Below are 14,990 nucleotides of genomic sequence, written 5' to 3'. Positions count from 1 at the left end.
TGTACAAGTACAGTGTACGGATGATCAATGGCTTAAATGAGTTCTGTACATTTGCTGTATAAAGAATACAGAGATGCTAACTGATAGCTCAAAAAAATCCTGAAAACCCAGGCCGGGGGTCCAGGGGCCCGCCCAGGGCCCCTGGCGGGGTCAAGGGCGAAGCCCCCTGAAGCTGGAACGTTTTCTTATTCTTTAGAGAGCTGAAATCATTAATCTACAGTAGTACATAACAAATAATTAATGACATAATAAACTTCATATCATAGGCAAGAAAGGTGCTCAAAAAAAAAAATCATGTAACCCGTACTCATTACGGTACGGGTTAACCTGTTGCGGGTTAAAATGCTGCGGCCATGGGTGCGACTCGGCCTCGGGACGGGTGTATGTAGCAGCTGGGGTGCCCTTTTTCACTCACTGTACTCATCAACAAGACAATCCTATACTATTGAAAATCCATAAATCACAATTTCTATCAAAATGATGGATAGTTCACACATATGAATTGATGAATACGCACCAGAGAACATATATTTCATGGTAGCAAATAGGTTTTCAGCTGAAATCCCGCGGCAGACAACCAATCACTCACGCAGCAGCAGGCAATTGCAGCCACACCGGGCCGTGCATGCTTCGAGCGGTTCTACCGGGCGATCGCCCGACTGGGATAGCGCTGACACCCGTATCCCTGCAGGGTATAGGGCGGCGTTTGCAACTGCTACAATGTATTGCTCGCGCGTACCGTGCAAGTACAGTACCAGCTAAACTTCATGCTGCGCACAACGCTAATAATTTTCCGTCTGCGCAAATTGGCCATCCAAAATTGAAATTGCGCTCTCCGTAGCGAACTCCGTGACAAGATTTGGAGGGGGAATTTTTACGGATTTCACTTTGACAATCGATTTTTTTTTCCGGAATATTTTTCAGCAAAGGAAAAAATCCGGAATTCCGGAAAAATCCGGAAAATTAGCAACTCTGATAAAGAATACAGACAGATAATCAAAAATGAACCCAAACCAAATTATATCACACAAAAGGAATAAATATCAAATCTAAAAAATTGTTTGTGAACATTTAAAATGCATGCAACACTAAAGGTTTGAAAATATAAAAGACATCAGTTATTTTTCTTTGCTTTTTTATACACGTAGCAACTCAATTTAAGCATGCCAGAGAAATAAATATAAATGTATACTACGGTGATGCATAAATCTGACATTTACACCAGATGACTTGTCAACCTCTGAGGAAAGTGCTTTGCCAAAATCAAATGCTCTATAGTGAAAATTAAACATCACAGTGTATCTAACAAAAATATAAACAGGAAAAAAATATTTACATAAAATGTACATTGTACATGTAAATGTATCTCAAGCCTTATTTTGTGGCCAAACATGCAAAATTTCCATTGGATCAATATAATTTCTATTACGTTTTAGTGCACGTACCTTGTACAGGTACATAAAAACATGTAATGTGTGATGGAAATGTACAAGAGCTCTACACAAGCGAAATGTCACAAGTGGCAAATGTTCGCTTTATTGGCAATCAATGACGACTTGCGATAAAGGAACATTCAGATGTGTATTCTATCACTACTAGTGATTGATAACGCTATAGATTTGCGATACTGTCTCTGAAAGGTAGGTATTATATTCTAATTTGTATGGTGCGTGTCTGTGGTAGGTTGTCTTGACTGATATTAGATAGGATTCTAAGATTGAGAAAAAAATTATGTAATATCCAGAAATCAAGTTTGACATCATTTCATATTACTTTTCTATTTCATGTTTTTTGGAGGGTTTTATCAGTCAGAGTTTACTCTTCGTATAAGCTCGAAAAATGTTTGATTGCATTTTCCCCTTTTTTAAGGGGGGGGGGGGCGGTCTGCAATGGATCATGAAATTCCGGTCATACAAGCCAAAAGGTGGTTTCAGACCGCCTCGAAGTTCGTCAGTTCCAGGTATTCTCTGATCGGGAAATTTACCCCGATCAGAAAATACCAGGTATTTTGGTAATGTGAAAGCAAACTACGCGTAATATCCCCGAAAGAAAATACCTGCTAAATAGTAAGTACTTGGCGAAATTACGAGAACTTTCGCGGGGATTTTTCCAAGGTCGCAGGTATTTTAGCGATGTGGAAGCAAATTACGGGAACTTTTAGCCCAGCGTGTCGTTGGGTGCGGCGGCGTGGGTGGCTGCTGGGCTAGTGATTTTGAATCTTGCGCCTTGCCTGCTTATCAGACTATAGGCCTACTGTGCATGCTCGTAACTTCAGGAACTTATCCCGAAGGGGTATGTTTCAGGGCGGTGTGAATGCAGGAATTAATGGGTATTTTTCAGCCTAAAAAAGTTCTCGTAATTTAACGGGGATTCTTGTGATCGAGGCGGTTTGAAACCACCTATTGAGCTGTTCTGATAGGAATTTGATTTGTCATCGTAAATGTCAGAGAAAATGATGAGGGTAGGACCGGTCTGATAAGGCACACAAAGATTTCAAAATGCAATTATTATGAAATAGTAATCAATCAAGTTAACACTGCCAGGAAAGTTTTACACAATCAAGCAGATTTCAAGTCTGATAGAAAACATTCATAATTTTACATCCAATCATTTTTATTTTGATACTTGGAAATATCTTGAATAGAGTACATGAAACAGCAATCTGAAAGTCTTGGTTCAAAGACATACATGTATCAGAAGGGTATTTGGGATGATTAGTGTGGTATTGTGAACATGTGTCATATTTTGAATCTGTAGAACCTTCATTGTGTGCAGCACAGAGGTGCTGTGTTCTGTCGGTGTTTTCTTACCCTTTGATCGGTTTGATCTGACGTCTGTGGTACGCTTTGATGCGTGCCATGTCTCCCTGAACCAAAACAGCACAGGAAGGTATTGAGTAGACTTCTACTTCTTGGCTTCTTTGATGAGCTTGGCCCTGTTTGAAATTAATGAAATTATAAAAACAAAATTATTGAATTATTAATTAATTATTATTAACATTACAGATTTTACAATCCACAGGGTAAATATGCATACTGTACATTAGAACAGCCATGGTGTGGATCGTATAGCAAGAAATTTACCTACTTGAACATGTACATCTTTCTATCTCATATCTTTCTTGTCTAAATGCCTTTAATATATATCAGCCATCCATTAAAAAGAGAACTGCTTTATTGATCAACAATATGAATCAAACATGCATAATCTATCTACACGATGTAGACCATTCAATCAAATGCCTGTCGTAGTAATATACGTCCCAGTTAGGAGTTCAGCGATGATGTCAAGAGGGGGAGGGGCAATTTAGATAGAGCCTCGTCAACAAACACCAGGGATTCACAAGATTGACGGGGGATGTGACGCAAATTTACGCTAACGACCAGTCAGCCCCCCAACACAGAATGCATAGGGAATAACCTGAACCAGAAAGCCTACAGGAGATAGTCTTGCACATTTGGAAACCTACATGTAGGGGGTCATGATAACCAATCTCCCGCTCGCCTTCCCTGGGTTTTGCAATCAGTAAGAGATGGATGATTTAATTAAACATTCTAAAATGAGATTGGAGAGCACTAGGAAGCGCAGCTTTGGCAACAGATGGCAACTGGGTCTTTTTCCTATGATTTTACACCCACATTCTATGTTACATGTGTATGCAGGCCTACATGTACCATATATGCAGAGGACTTGTATATTGGGGGAGGGAGGCTATTTATAGGGAATTTACCTGAATATACACATATAAAAGAACCCTGAAATCAAATGTACCTACATGTACATGTACTTGTCCATGTATGTGTGTACATGTATGCAAATGTATGTATCTCATGCAATATTTTTTCATGTCTGTACTCTGCGATAATCCAACAAATTATCCCAGAACATGGTCTTGCATTTTTAATAAGAAACATAATTACACAAACTTCATACATGTTCCTGTCAAACAATATTACACAGTGGTCATTACAAGGCACGTCGAAGTAGGACACATTCCATATAAGATGCCACACCTTTAATAAGGTGTTCTCTGAAATACTTGTACATGCAGCATGAATATCTTTGGACCATTTCGTACACAATACTTTTCAATACCCGTAGTAGGCTTATGTAAACTGCAATTTTCACATGTATTCTTAGAAAAAGACCCCAATAAGAATATCTGTATTAGGCCGCACATTGTTTGTTATCAATGGGGCATTAAATATATCCCTAGACCATCCAATGTCCTAAATTTACGAGACACCATGGGCATGTCAGAAGATGATTCAATTTAACATGACACAAAGGTCAACGGCGGCAAGTGGCAACGAGGAAGAGCCGATCATTTATGTCATGAATTATGCACGGATATAAACTGGGCAATAATTCTCCACTCCCTGATGCATGCACGCCGAGTAAAGGAGTGCACTTGGGTTATGCATGTTATGCTGCTTGTGATGCACGCATGCCAGTCTCATCTAGGGGGGTCAATGAGCTCCAAAATGCCTCCCTTAAATCTCAAATCTCCTCTAAACCCATTAGGACTGCATAATGTCAGGAATTCAAGATGTATATACATATGTGTACTGTATACGCGTAGTGTTTTTAATGTTAGTAGGCATGCAGGTGTACATGAACAGGCCCTGCAGTTACATGTACATGTGCTGTTTGAAATCACAAAAATCGAAGTAAAAAAAAAAAATGTCTGTGCTGAGAGTTTCACATGGGCATGTATACGTACATGTACATGTGTGTAGGCTACATGTATTTCAGTAGTATCAAAACTGAAACTTTCTAGTCAATCGTACTAATAGAAACAATTCTTGCAGTCACTACGTCCTACAAAAAGACCCATGATCTATAAATTTGCTACCAGTGGCTAGTTCATTTCCAGCCCCCTCCCCCCACCCTCTCTTGAAAAAAAGACAAAGTACCGGGCAGTTCTTTTCTTTTAATATGAAAACATACTCCCTCCCCCCCCCCCCTCCTACATGTACAGAGATAAATGTAGGATTTCTTATCTTTCTTCACTTGTCTTTTTTTACGAAAAGGTGTGTGCATATACACTGTAGTCTACCATTAAAATGTGATTCAAACTCCAGTTTTTCTGCCCTTTTCTCTTGGTCGCTTGTGTGATATTTCGAAAGATTTTTGTGTCCTCCACTTGCACTAAACCCTGGATCTGCACTCGGTATGCATGTACATTGTATGTGTAGGATGTAAGTGCCCATGAAGTGTATCACTACATGTATTGCATACATGCTTATAATAAATTATATGACTGAGAATACAGTAGCTGCTTGTAACCAACAATACACAACTTATGTCATTCTACATGTAATAATATATGCATTCACATGTACAGTATTTATTTTTGTTGCATCATCAGCATTTCAACATCAACATGCACATCTTATTTTGGACTTGGAGCCAAGATACATACATTCAGCTCTGTGCCCTGCGATCAACATGAAATGTCAGGAAGTAAAAAAGTGTTTGCATGCAGCCTACAGGTACAGAATGTAGCCTGTAGGCCTGCCAGTCAGTATAAATGCCTACAATGTGCAATATACTATAAAAACACTATTATGTAATACAATAATATCTGGGTTGAAAGGAGAGTAGTGGCCAGTTATATTCAAATAAGCTGAACTACTTTTGTATACAAGCCAGGGTTGTAAACACCAGATTACTGATGCATGTCCTTCGCTGGCAATATTTACAGGCCTTCATTGACATGTAGGGCTGACATGTACATACAACCTTGGTACCGGTAGTACAATCTGTAGGTAGAGCATATCCTACAAGTACATGTATACATGTATGTACATGTACCTGCATCAATTTTAATGGGTCTTGCACCAATGACGTATATAGACTTCATGTGTAGGCTTTCTGTATTTCAAGGTACTAATGGATAATTTGTTTTTCCGTTTTGATCATGAAGAAGCAAAAAACGGAAATCGGCCTCGTGGTTTGGTTCTTGAAAATACAAATTTGATATCAGAAATACTTTTGGGCTTTTCTGCTTTCTCATTCTAGATTTGTGTTTTTGTATATAAAAAAATATCAGAACACGCTTTCTGCTCCGTGATCCTGTTTTCGGACAATCTCACAGCAAACATCAAAATTGCCGTCGGCTCTCTGATTTCTGATTTTTGTTCATCAATATTAAAGAGCGTCAACAAAATGTTTAAAGCCCCATATTTCATAGTTATCTTGATAGAATTCTTGCCCCGAAAACTTTAGTCTCATTACGCCACTGATAGGGACAGTGATTTTCCGTTTCAAAAAATTGCCTTTTCCGTTTCAGAAAATCTTGAATTCCTTTTGAGCATGTCAGAAAACGGAAATTACGTTTCCCCATAGACTTTGTGTACAGGGATGACACGTACATGTACATGTAGGCATACATGTACATGTACATCTAAAGCCGAGGCTACACGTATATGCACACGTTTCATCATTTTTTGTTGAATTGTAACTGTACATGTAGACATACTATACATGTAGACCTACATGTACAATGTACATTTAAATTGTGATGCCCTCTGCCATCCAATGTCTGCATTTTGCCTTAGAAGAAAAATATATTAATATCTCCAGAGCACATATACACTACATGGACCTTGTTGGGAGTCAGGACCATTAGTACATGTACATGTACTGTACATGTGAATGTTTTGCTCCATGTACATGTACTCTTCATTCATTCATGTACACATGAATTAGGCCTACTGTATACATTTAGATCAAATGCTTATAAAGCTTTACATTACATTGAAAAACTACATGTAAATGTATGAACTGAATGAACTTATGAACATGTAAATTTAACAGTTAACAAATGCATCTCCACCCACCCACACTTCAGCATAGAGTATGTATGTGTATGTACACCGGTACACATAACAAATTGTGTATCAGCTAATCAATACTCTGCTTTACTAATTCTCTCTACTAGGGGCATTTACCAGGGTACTTATAAATAGGATGTTAGAGTACAAAAGAAGTTTTCTACAGCTTCTTTGCACACTTCCAAATAAAGCACACCTCAGTTTAACGGAACCACTTCAAAAGCTGTCAGATTGCTAATCTGTGGCTTTATATTGTGGACACAGTGCTTACATGTGTATACATGCACAAACACATGTACAGTGTTTATGTTTTCATTTGAGAAAAAAACATGATGTACATTTAATTGTATTAAACTACATGTATGCACCATTTTTTTTTAAATACATGTATTTTTTTGCATTGTGTGGTAAAGCATCCTTACATACGTATATTGTACACGTACATGTACACTACAGTATTGTGCATTACATTTTTTTAAATCAATTTCTCACATTGTGAAACAGTTACATATAGAGTGAATAGATTCTTTGCCTGAAGGAATTGGATTTGGAACTAGCAGGCTGGAGCCAGGAAGACCAATGGCTGTGTGATAGACAGCTTTAATCAAATGAAATACATATATAGCAATACATGTACTGCATTCTAAAAAAATATCACTATCATCATCCAGTACAGTGAAATATCTTGAGGCAATATGAATTGGCAAAATAACAAAGGCATAGTTACTGTACATGTACATTACACATAAAACAGCTCAATACACTGTATAGCAATATTAGATTTTTTATCGATATTTCTTTTCTACTTTTCAAAGGCATCTTTCACCCTCTTTTTAATACAATGTATCTTTTAAAGTAGCCCTAAAATATCAGCAAATATTACATTTGGTATAACGGAAAGCAAATGTAGACAATCCAGAAATTTAAAGTCCATTCCATGCTTGATACATGTAACTGCTTCCAGATTAAAAAAATATATATACATGTATTATTAAATACCCAGATATTTCATTCTGTTCAGGCATCAAATCAAAATAAATTTTCATATTACAAAATTCCTACAAAACACATTTTAATTTCATATCATTTACAATTTTACAGATTACATCATATGCTATTTAGCCTTACATGTACACTCTAGTGTTGAATTGGAATACTGACATTCAATTTTTTATTTTTTATTTATTTTTTTTTTTGGGGGGGACAAATTTGAAAAAAAAGGTTTAAAACACACTCCCAGAAATTTGGAGTCTACATTACAATGCTGTTAACTTTATTTAAAACCCATGTTTACTTAAATATTACCCTAATTTTGTTTTACTTTTTTCTTAATTTATAAAGATAATCAAGCAGAATAAAATGTTACAGAAAAAGGGGGAAAATGCAAAACAGACCAATTCCAGTGAAAAATATATTTGTTTTCATGTTTTTTAATACACTGTTCGTACCACTCTTTCAATAGAAAAGAAACAACCCTAATCCAAGTTGGCAAACAGGAGTGTACATGTACGGTTGTACTTTGAACCTTTGATAGTAATTTTAGAATATTATTGGCAAGTTTTATGGTCTCTTTACGATGGGCATATTTGTTTACAGGGTTGTTTTGGTCTATTTGCACACATGGCTACAATTCAATTTGAATGATGCAAAGAGCATAAATTCTTTTAAAGTGCTGTAGCAAAAAAGACACTGTGTGGATCGATGGATTGTATGGTTGTTTACATGTCACTGCTTAACGTCATATACAAGTACTGCACACTGGTACCTGTAATGTACATGTAGTTATATTTTGGTTTGGCCTTGATTCAGAGCAACTGTCAGCAACATACATACGTACATGTAGATATGAGAAAAGAAACAAAAATCCATGTGTCTACATGTACAATGCATGTATTTTCAATCCATGAGTTATCTTTCATTCAATGTTTCATAATTCATGTGCCACCAACATGAGAGGTCTGTGGGTCAACCGCTCTTTCCTTAGACACACATAACCGCAAAAAAGAATTGAAAAAATTTTAATAAAAATTTAACTGAATCTAAGCAAGAGATTAGGTACATGTAGTTGTGACCTTTAACATCCCCCTGTGACTCTAAAATGAGTCTGTTGTCCATCTTGTAAGAATATGAACAAGTTTAAAGGTCAAGTCCACCTCAGAAAAATGTTGATTTGAATAAAAAGAGAAAAATTCAACAAGCACTTTCCTGAAAATTTCATCAAAATCGGATGTAAAATAAGGAAGTTATGACATTTCAAAGTTTCGCTTATTTTTAACAAAATAGTTATATGAACGAGCCAGTTACATTCAAATGAGAGAGTCAATGATGTCACCCACTCACTATTTCTTTTGTTTTTTGTTTGAATTATACAATATTTCAATTTTTACGAATTTGATGATTAGGACCTCCTTGCCTGAAGCACAAAATGTTGAAATAATGGAATTCCATCTGTTCAGGGAGGAATGAAACTTCATTTCACATGACAATGACAAGAAAATCAAAATATTTCATATTTCATATAATAAAATACAAAAGAAATAGTGAGTGATGTCATCAGTTCCCTCATTTGCATACTGACCGAGATGTGCATAAACTGCATATAACTGTTTTGTGAAATGAAGCGAAACTTTAAAACTTTCTTATTTTACATCCGATTTTGATGAAATTTTCAGTGTTTTGCTTGTTGAATTTTTCTCTCTTTATTCAAATCAAGTTTTTGTTGGGGGGTCATTCCATGCCAATTCACCCAATGAAAGTGCAATTTTGCACCCGACCCTCTCGGAATTTGTTGTTAATTGGTATACATAAAATTCACCATGGCCCACGCACAAAACAAAACAAAATTGTCAAATCGGTCCATCGGTTCTCGCGCTACGGCCTGCCTTTTCTCCTTGTTTTGACAAAAATGGGCGTGACCTTCAAATTTCAATGGCCATTGCGTCATAACGTGTTGACCAATTTTCACGAAACTGGTACCATTTAATAGGAAATTCAGAGAGGAATCCAAAACATGCATCAAATAATGTATTGGAGCGATTTATAAGGTCGTGACCCTTGACCTTTACTTTGACCTTGAATTTGACCCCCGGACAAATAATATTTTTACTTGATTTTCGTTTATGTTAATTATTTGTATGATAGCGACAAAATATGTTAAAACCAATGATGATATTTTATTTCTTAACCTTTAAAAACTCTTCCAAAGATATCATGAAATTTCACTCTAGCCCCACATACTGATATTCATGTTAGTAAAGTGTTCACCAGTTACATGATTTCTTCCCATCTTTAAGTCACAGTATGCAAACACATGATAAGAAATTAAGCTCATCAGTTCACAAATGAAACATTAAACATTTATGCTCATGAATAGGTATATGTTTAGGCATGTTTATGTTCAGCAATATATATCATATATATATATTATGGGAGTCTTAAATAAGCATATACTCAACAATTTGATGATAAAAGTAAACACTTTACTAAGAAGAATATATATTTTGGTTGTTGGTTGTTTTTTTTTCTATAGGATATCTACCTTTAGTGGTGTAATGTACTTCGTACAGGAAGATGAAAGTACCAGGTATGACTGTACACTGTACATGTATATGTAGCTCTGGATGGCTAGATCATGAATGGGACATCAAGGCATACCGTAATTTCTAGTTTAATAACATCAAGAAGATATCATACATGTTATTCCCATTCATTCTATGACAGTACATGTACATTTATGCATTTTTCCCCCTATACTTGTGGTATACATGTAGCCTAACTACAGGAAGATACAAATTCCAGGTATGATTCATGCTACCACAGGCTAGCACTGGAAGCCCCTGTACACATGAAAATGACCTCATCATGACCTTGCAAAAGAGCTTGTCCACTCTCCCCATCAAGTCTCTGTCCTATTCCCATCCCATCACCACACATATGCCTGCCGTTCAATCAATTACACTTCAAAGTGCACTATTACATGTACATGAGCATGTGCTGTTGTGTACTGCTCCCTCCCCCTCCAATCACTGCCAGGAGATGGTTCATACATGTACAACAGAATGGATTACATTGAAACACAGACCTAAATGTATGATAAGGTGGTGAAATTGCGTTTCGAGTCCATGACAAAGTTGAGATAGATCATAGGGGGATGTATGAGTGTAAAAAGAAGACTGAGTTTTCGGAACGTTGTAGGCAAGTGACAACTTCCGGCTTCCTCATGTGAGTAATCAGAGAGGGGGCTGACAAATTATGACATGAGGGAAATCTCCATGCCAATAAAAAGATTCATATGTGGTGTACAGGCATTCAAAATCACTAGAAATATGTGCATGTACATGTATACGTGTATGTGCTTGGGAACTTCCTTTCTTAAAGGATATATATACATTGGTACCGAAAAGTACAGTACATACACATTTCATAGTAAATATTTTCTTAACACTGAATAGAGTACACTCTTTACTAGCATGGTTTCGCTTCTGGTGCACATCATGCCTCTAAAGAATTTGTATGCATTTGCTTTATATGGTAGAGCTTTATGAAAAATAATTGATATCACACATACAATGCAAAGAACATCTTTATTTTTACTAATTTTATACTTCCTCATTGATACAATATAGTGAATAGTATTCACACAGTTTAATGTACCGGTATATTTTTTTCATAATTTCCATCTACATCTATTCGATCATGTCAGAAATTACAAATTTCTACATGTAAATTCATTAATTGCCCACTTGTAAACAATTTCAGAATGTAGTGGTTCAAACTTCCACTTTTTGTTGACATACATGTACCTGTATCTTTTTTTTCTCATTGAAATTAGAACCTATGTGAATGAGTCTCAACAAGAATTTATCATTGAAGATGAACTTCTGCCACAAAAGACTTCAAAAAATCAAAAAGGGGGCTTGATGTGACATTGATGTCAAGTACTAGACTGTAATATCAGATTAATTACAATGCATTCATCAATTAAGATACATCCTACATGTAGTTACATGTACATGTATCTGACTAATCATCATCAACCTGTGAATATTGCCAATACAGGTACACATTGATTGAGCCATTCTGACCACCCACTCCACTCCACAGATCTGTGTGACTTGCAGTTGTGCTGTGTGAGATTTCGAGGACCTGGCCTTTTCACATGAAGATTTTAAGCCTGATTTTTGTTTTCATTGCCCAGTGACTCAGTCACACCAATAGAATGATTGTACAATGTACATGCATGTACATGTATGATTAGTAATACAAATTCAGTTTGCAGAGCATTTAAATTCATGTACAATTTGTTTACAATGTTCAAATATGAATAATAGAACTTTAAAGATGGATCATTTACACTGCACTTTGTTTGCATTTTACATTTGAGAGTAAAGCTAAAATAATAATTGTAAACCATCACCTGAATATTAAATTGCATGATTTGAAATTGAGCACATCATTTTATTTGCATTTATAAAGTACATGTATGTGTAATGACTGATTAGATTAATTGATTTACATTTACATGTACATGTAATAAGAGAATGGTGATGTTTATTTTTAATACATTCTATATTTTCAATATTTACATCAGGGTATGAAGTACGCATTATATTCAGAAATCGCATGATTCCATGCTCAAGAAATCTGTTTCTTTCAAAACGAAACGTTTTGCAAAATATAACTTTTACCCATAAACATCAGATTTTATATCACAGTATAAAATTGTCATCCTCTTTTATTTTATCCCACAAATGAATTAAAACTTTTTAAAATGAAGTTGAAATCTTATAAGGATACTGAATGATTAAAGCAGACCTCAAAATAATACCAACACTTACATGTACACCCTACAACACACAAAATGACTGGTCTGAAAAGGCTGGTAATGAGAACAAATTAATGCTTCACATCAGGGTTTCCTGATACAAGGTCAGTGACTTGGGACATTCTCCAGGTTTGATGAAGATGTTTTCCTGTTGTATATTCCCAGTGCAATTAACCATTTGCAATTATAAACAAATGCACACTGCAAATCTGCAATGTATTTTTTTCCCTAGGCAAAATAGTTCATATATGTGAAGTACATACATGTAGCTACAATATGCAAAAACAGACAAACAAGATTAAAATAATATATGTATGTACATGTATAGTGGCCAGTGTTCATATAATTTTCCCCTTTTAAATATATATCTCAGATACATTATTAACACTACAATAAATGCAAATAATGTAATCCTAATTGCCACATATGTGTACAGTAAAACTGTACATCTACATGTAACACCTTTGAGTGTGAATAATGCCACCACTAATTCTACGATTTAACCACAAATTTGTGGTTTTAATATCTTAATTCCAGTTTAGGCTTTAAATCAATTTCTATGCATGTAATACTAAGAAGGGTAAATTTGTGGTCTTAATATCTTAATTCCAGTTTAGGCTTTATATCAATTTTTTTATGCATGTTATGTATACTAAGAAGGATAAATAAAAATAACCTGAAAAGCTTTATTTTATGAAACGCTTTCAATTTTGAGTAGTTTCTGGCACTTTTCAATGATCAAAATGAAAGATAAATTCAACTTTCACAAAAATGTTCTCTCATGCATGATGCATTCACCATGTACATTGTACATGCTTACAGTTTATGACTGAAATAAACATAAAGCTGTTATTTTCGAGGGGGTTTCATTTTTGCGGATTTTAAATAGTCAGTGCCAATATCCCCACCAGCAAAGCATTGCTATTGAAAACATCTTGTTAAATGAAAAAATGAGATATGCAACTCTATACGTACTAAAAATAAGGTTTAGGGAAAAAAATACAGTTAGTGAAAAAAAAAGTTAGCTAGAATTTCACTTTTTTTTATTTCTCAAACAAAATCAGAGCCTAAACTATTTTCTAACAGAATTCTATCAATATTTATTCACTCACTGTAATATCACAATGCATTTTCTATGAAATAATTTGATCTTATTGCCATCTGATTGACTCTATACACAGGTAAACCAACGTTACCCGATGCACGCATCTGTAACATTGGCGAAGAACAATAGGAAACAAGATGGTGGCGTAAACATCGGGCAACTCTCTTCTGTCTTGTCATGATTTTTTTCTCATTTTTTGATGAATTTTAGTTTAAAAGTAAAATCGATGGTGCAGAAATGTCAGAAATGAAGTTGCATCCCATGTACATGATTTAGGGCTAGATCTTTTAGAAGCAGAAATCTTGGGGGGTAAAATTTTCAGGTTTTGGTGGTCTACACGCACGTGAATGGATAGGGATACCTGGCTTCATTGAGAGTAAGCCTACGTCAGTAAATGATTTTTACTCTCAAGAAGCCGCCTGGCTAGTCATGGTACAATGTATGTTGCCTTTGACTTTGTTTCCATAAAGTGCCAGTTATACCTTGGTCACATTTGCTCTACGATGGTCATACGGCGAGTCGAAAACAGCTGTTTTAACATTTTTTGTCCAACTACATATAGGTGGTTTGAATTTAAATTAATAAAACGGCTGTTTTCGACTCGCCAAAGAGCAAATGTGACCAAGGTACTGGTATAAGTCACTGTTTTTTTAGAGCCTGATTTGTCCCCCGATGGTTCGGATAAGACAGATGGAGCGGAGGGTAGCGGTAGTGAAGTGTAGTAGAGCCTATAGTATACAAACCATCGCCTGAGTTAGATCTAACCAGGGGGGGGGGCACTCAGTATATAATGCATACATGTAGTGGGTATGTGCCGCGGAGGGGACCCCCATTTTTCACACATTTTTCGTTACGCCGTTCCGGTCGCATTGATCTGGTGCAATTTTGGTGAAAAGCGGCCGCCGAGCGCTGTCCGACCATCGTCTCTGCACGAGCGCACCCGACGGAGGCCACGCTAGCTGCATCATGCACGCATGCAAGTTCCATAGGGGTGCATACGAACGTACTCACACGCCCGTTCCTAGGACCCTCCTTTTTACAATAAGACTGCTCCAAGGGAGGCCGTTTCGGGTACACGTGTACACGCACGGTCAAGTCAGTGCACGTGTACTAAATTCCATCACCGTGTACAGGGTAGCATCTGCATAAAGCTTGCATGGGACTACAAAGTCAGTGAACAAGCTCACAGCCTCACATTAAATCTTAGTTCTCAGACACTGCA

At 36.2% G+C, this 14,990-nt stretch overlaps 1 protein-coding gene across 2 annotated transcripts in view; it reads right to left on the bottom strand.

Annotated features, from left to right (window-relative positions):
- Nucleotides 1-14,990, bottom strand: part of LOC121424258 (CTD small phosphatase-like protein) — a 39,286-nt gene that overhangs the window by 22,274 nt on the left and 2,022 nt on the right. For both annotated transcript variants that reach the window (XM_041619888.1, XM_041619880.1), the window contains exon 2: nucleotides 2,811-2,935. In XM_041619888.1, the coding sequence (XP_041475822.1) occupies nucleotides 2,811-2,935 (125 nt within the window). The remainder of the gene's footprint in view (nucleotides 1-2,810; nucleotides 2,936-14,990) is intronic.

The sequence above is a fragment of the Lytechinus variegatus genome, chromosome 1 (assembly GCF_018143015.1).
Source record: "Lytechinus variegatus isolate NC3 chromosome 1, Lvar_3.0, whole genome shotgun sequence".
NCBI lineage: Eukaryota > Metazoa > Echinodermata > Echinoidea > Temnopleuroida > Toxopneustidae > Lytechinus > Lytechinus variegatus.
The sequence above is the reverse complement of the archived record's forward strand: the minus strand, read 5'-3'. Positions and strand labels throughout refer to the sequence as shown.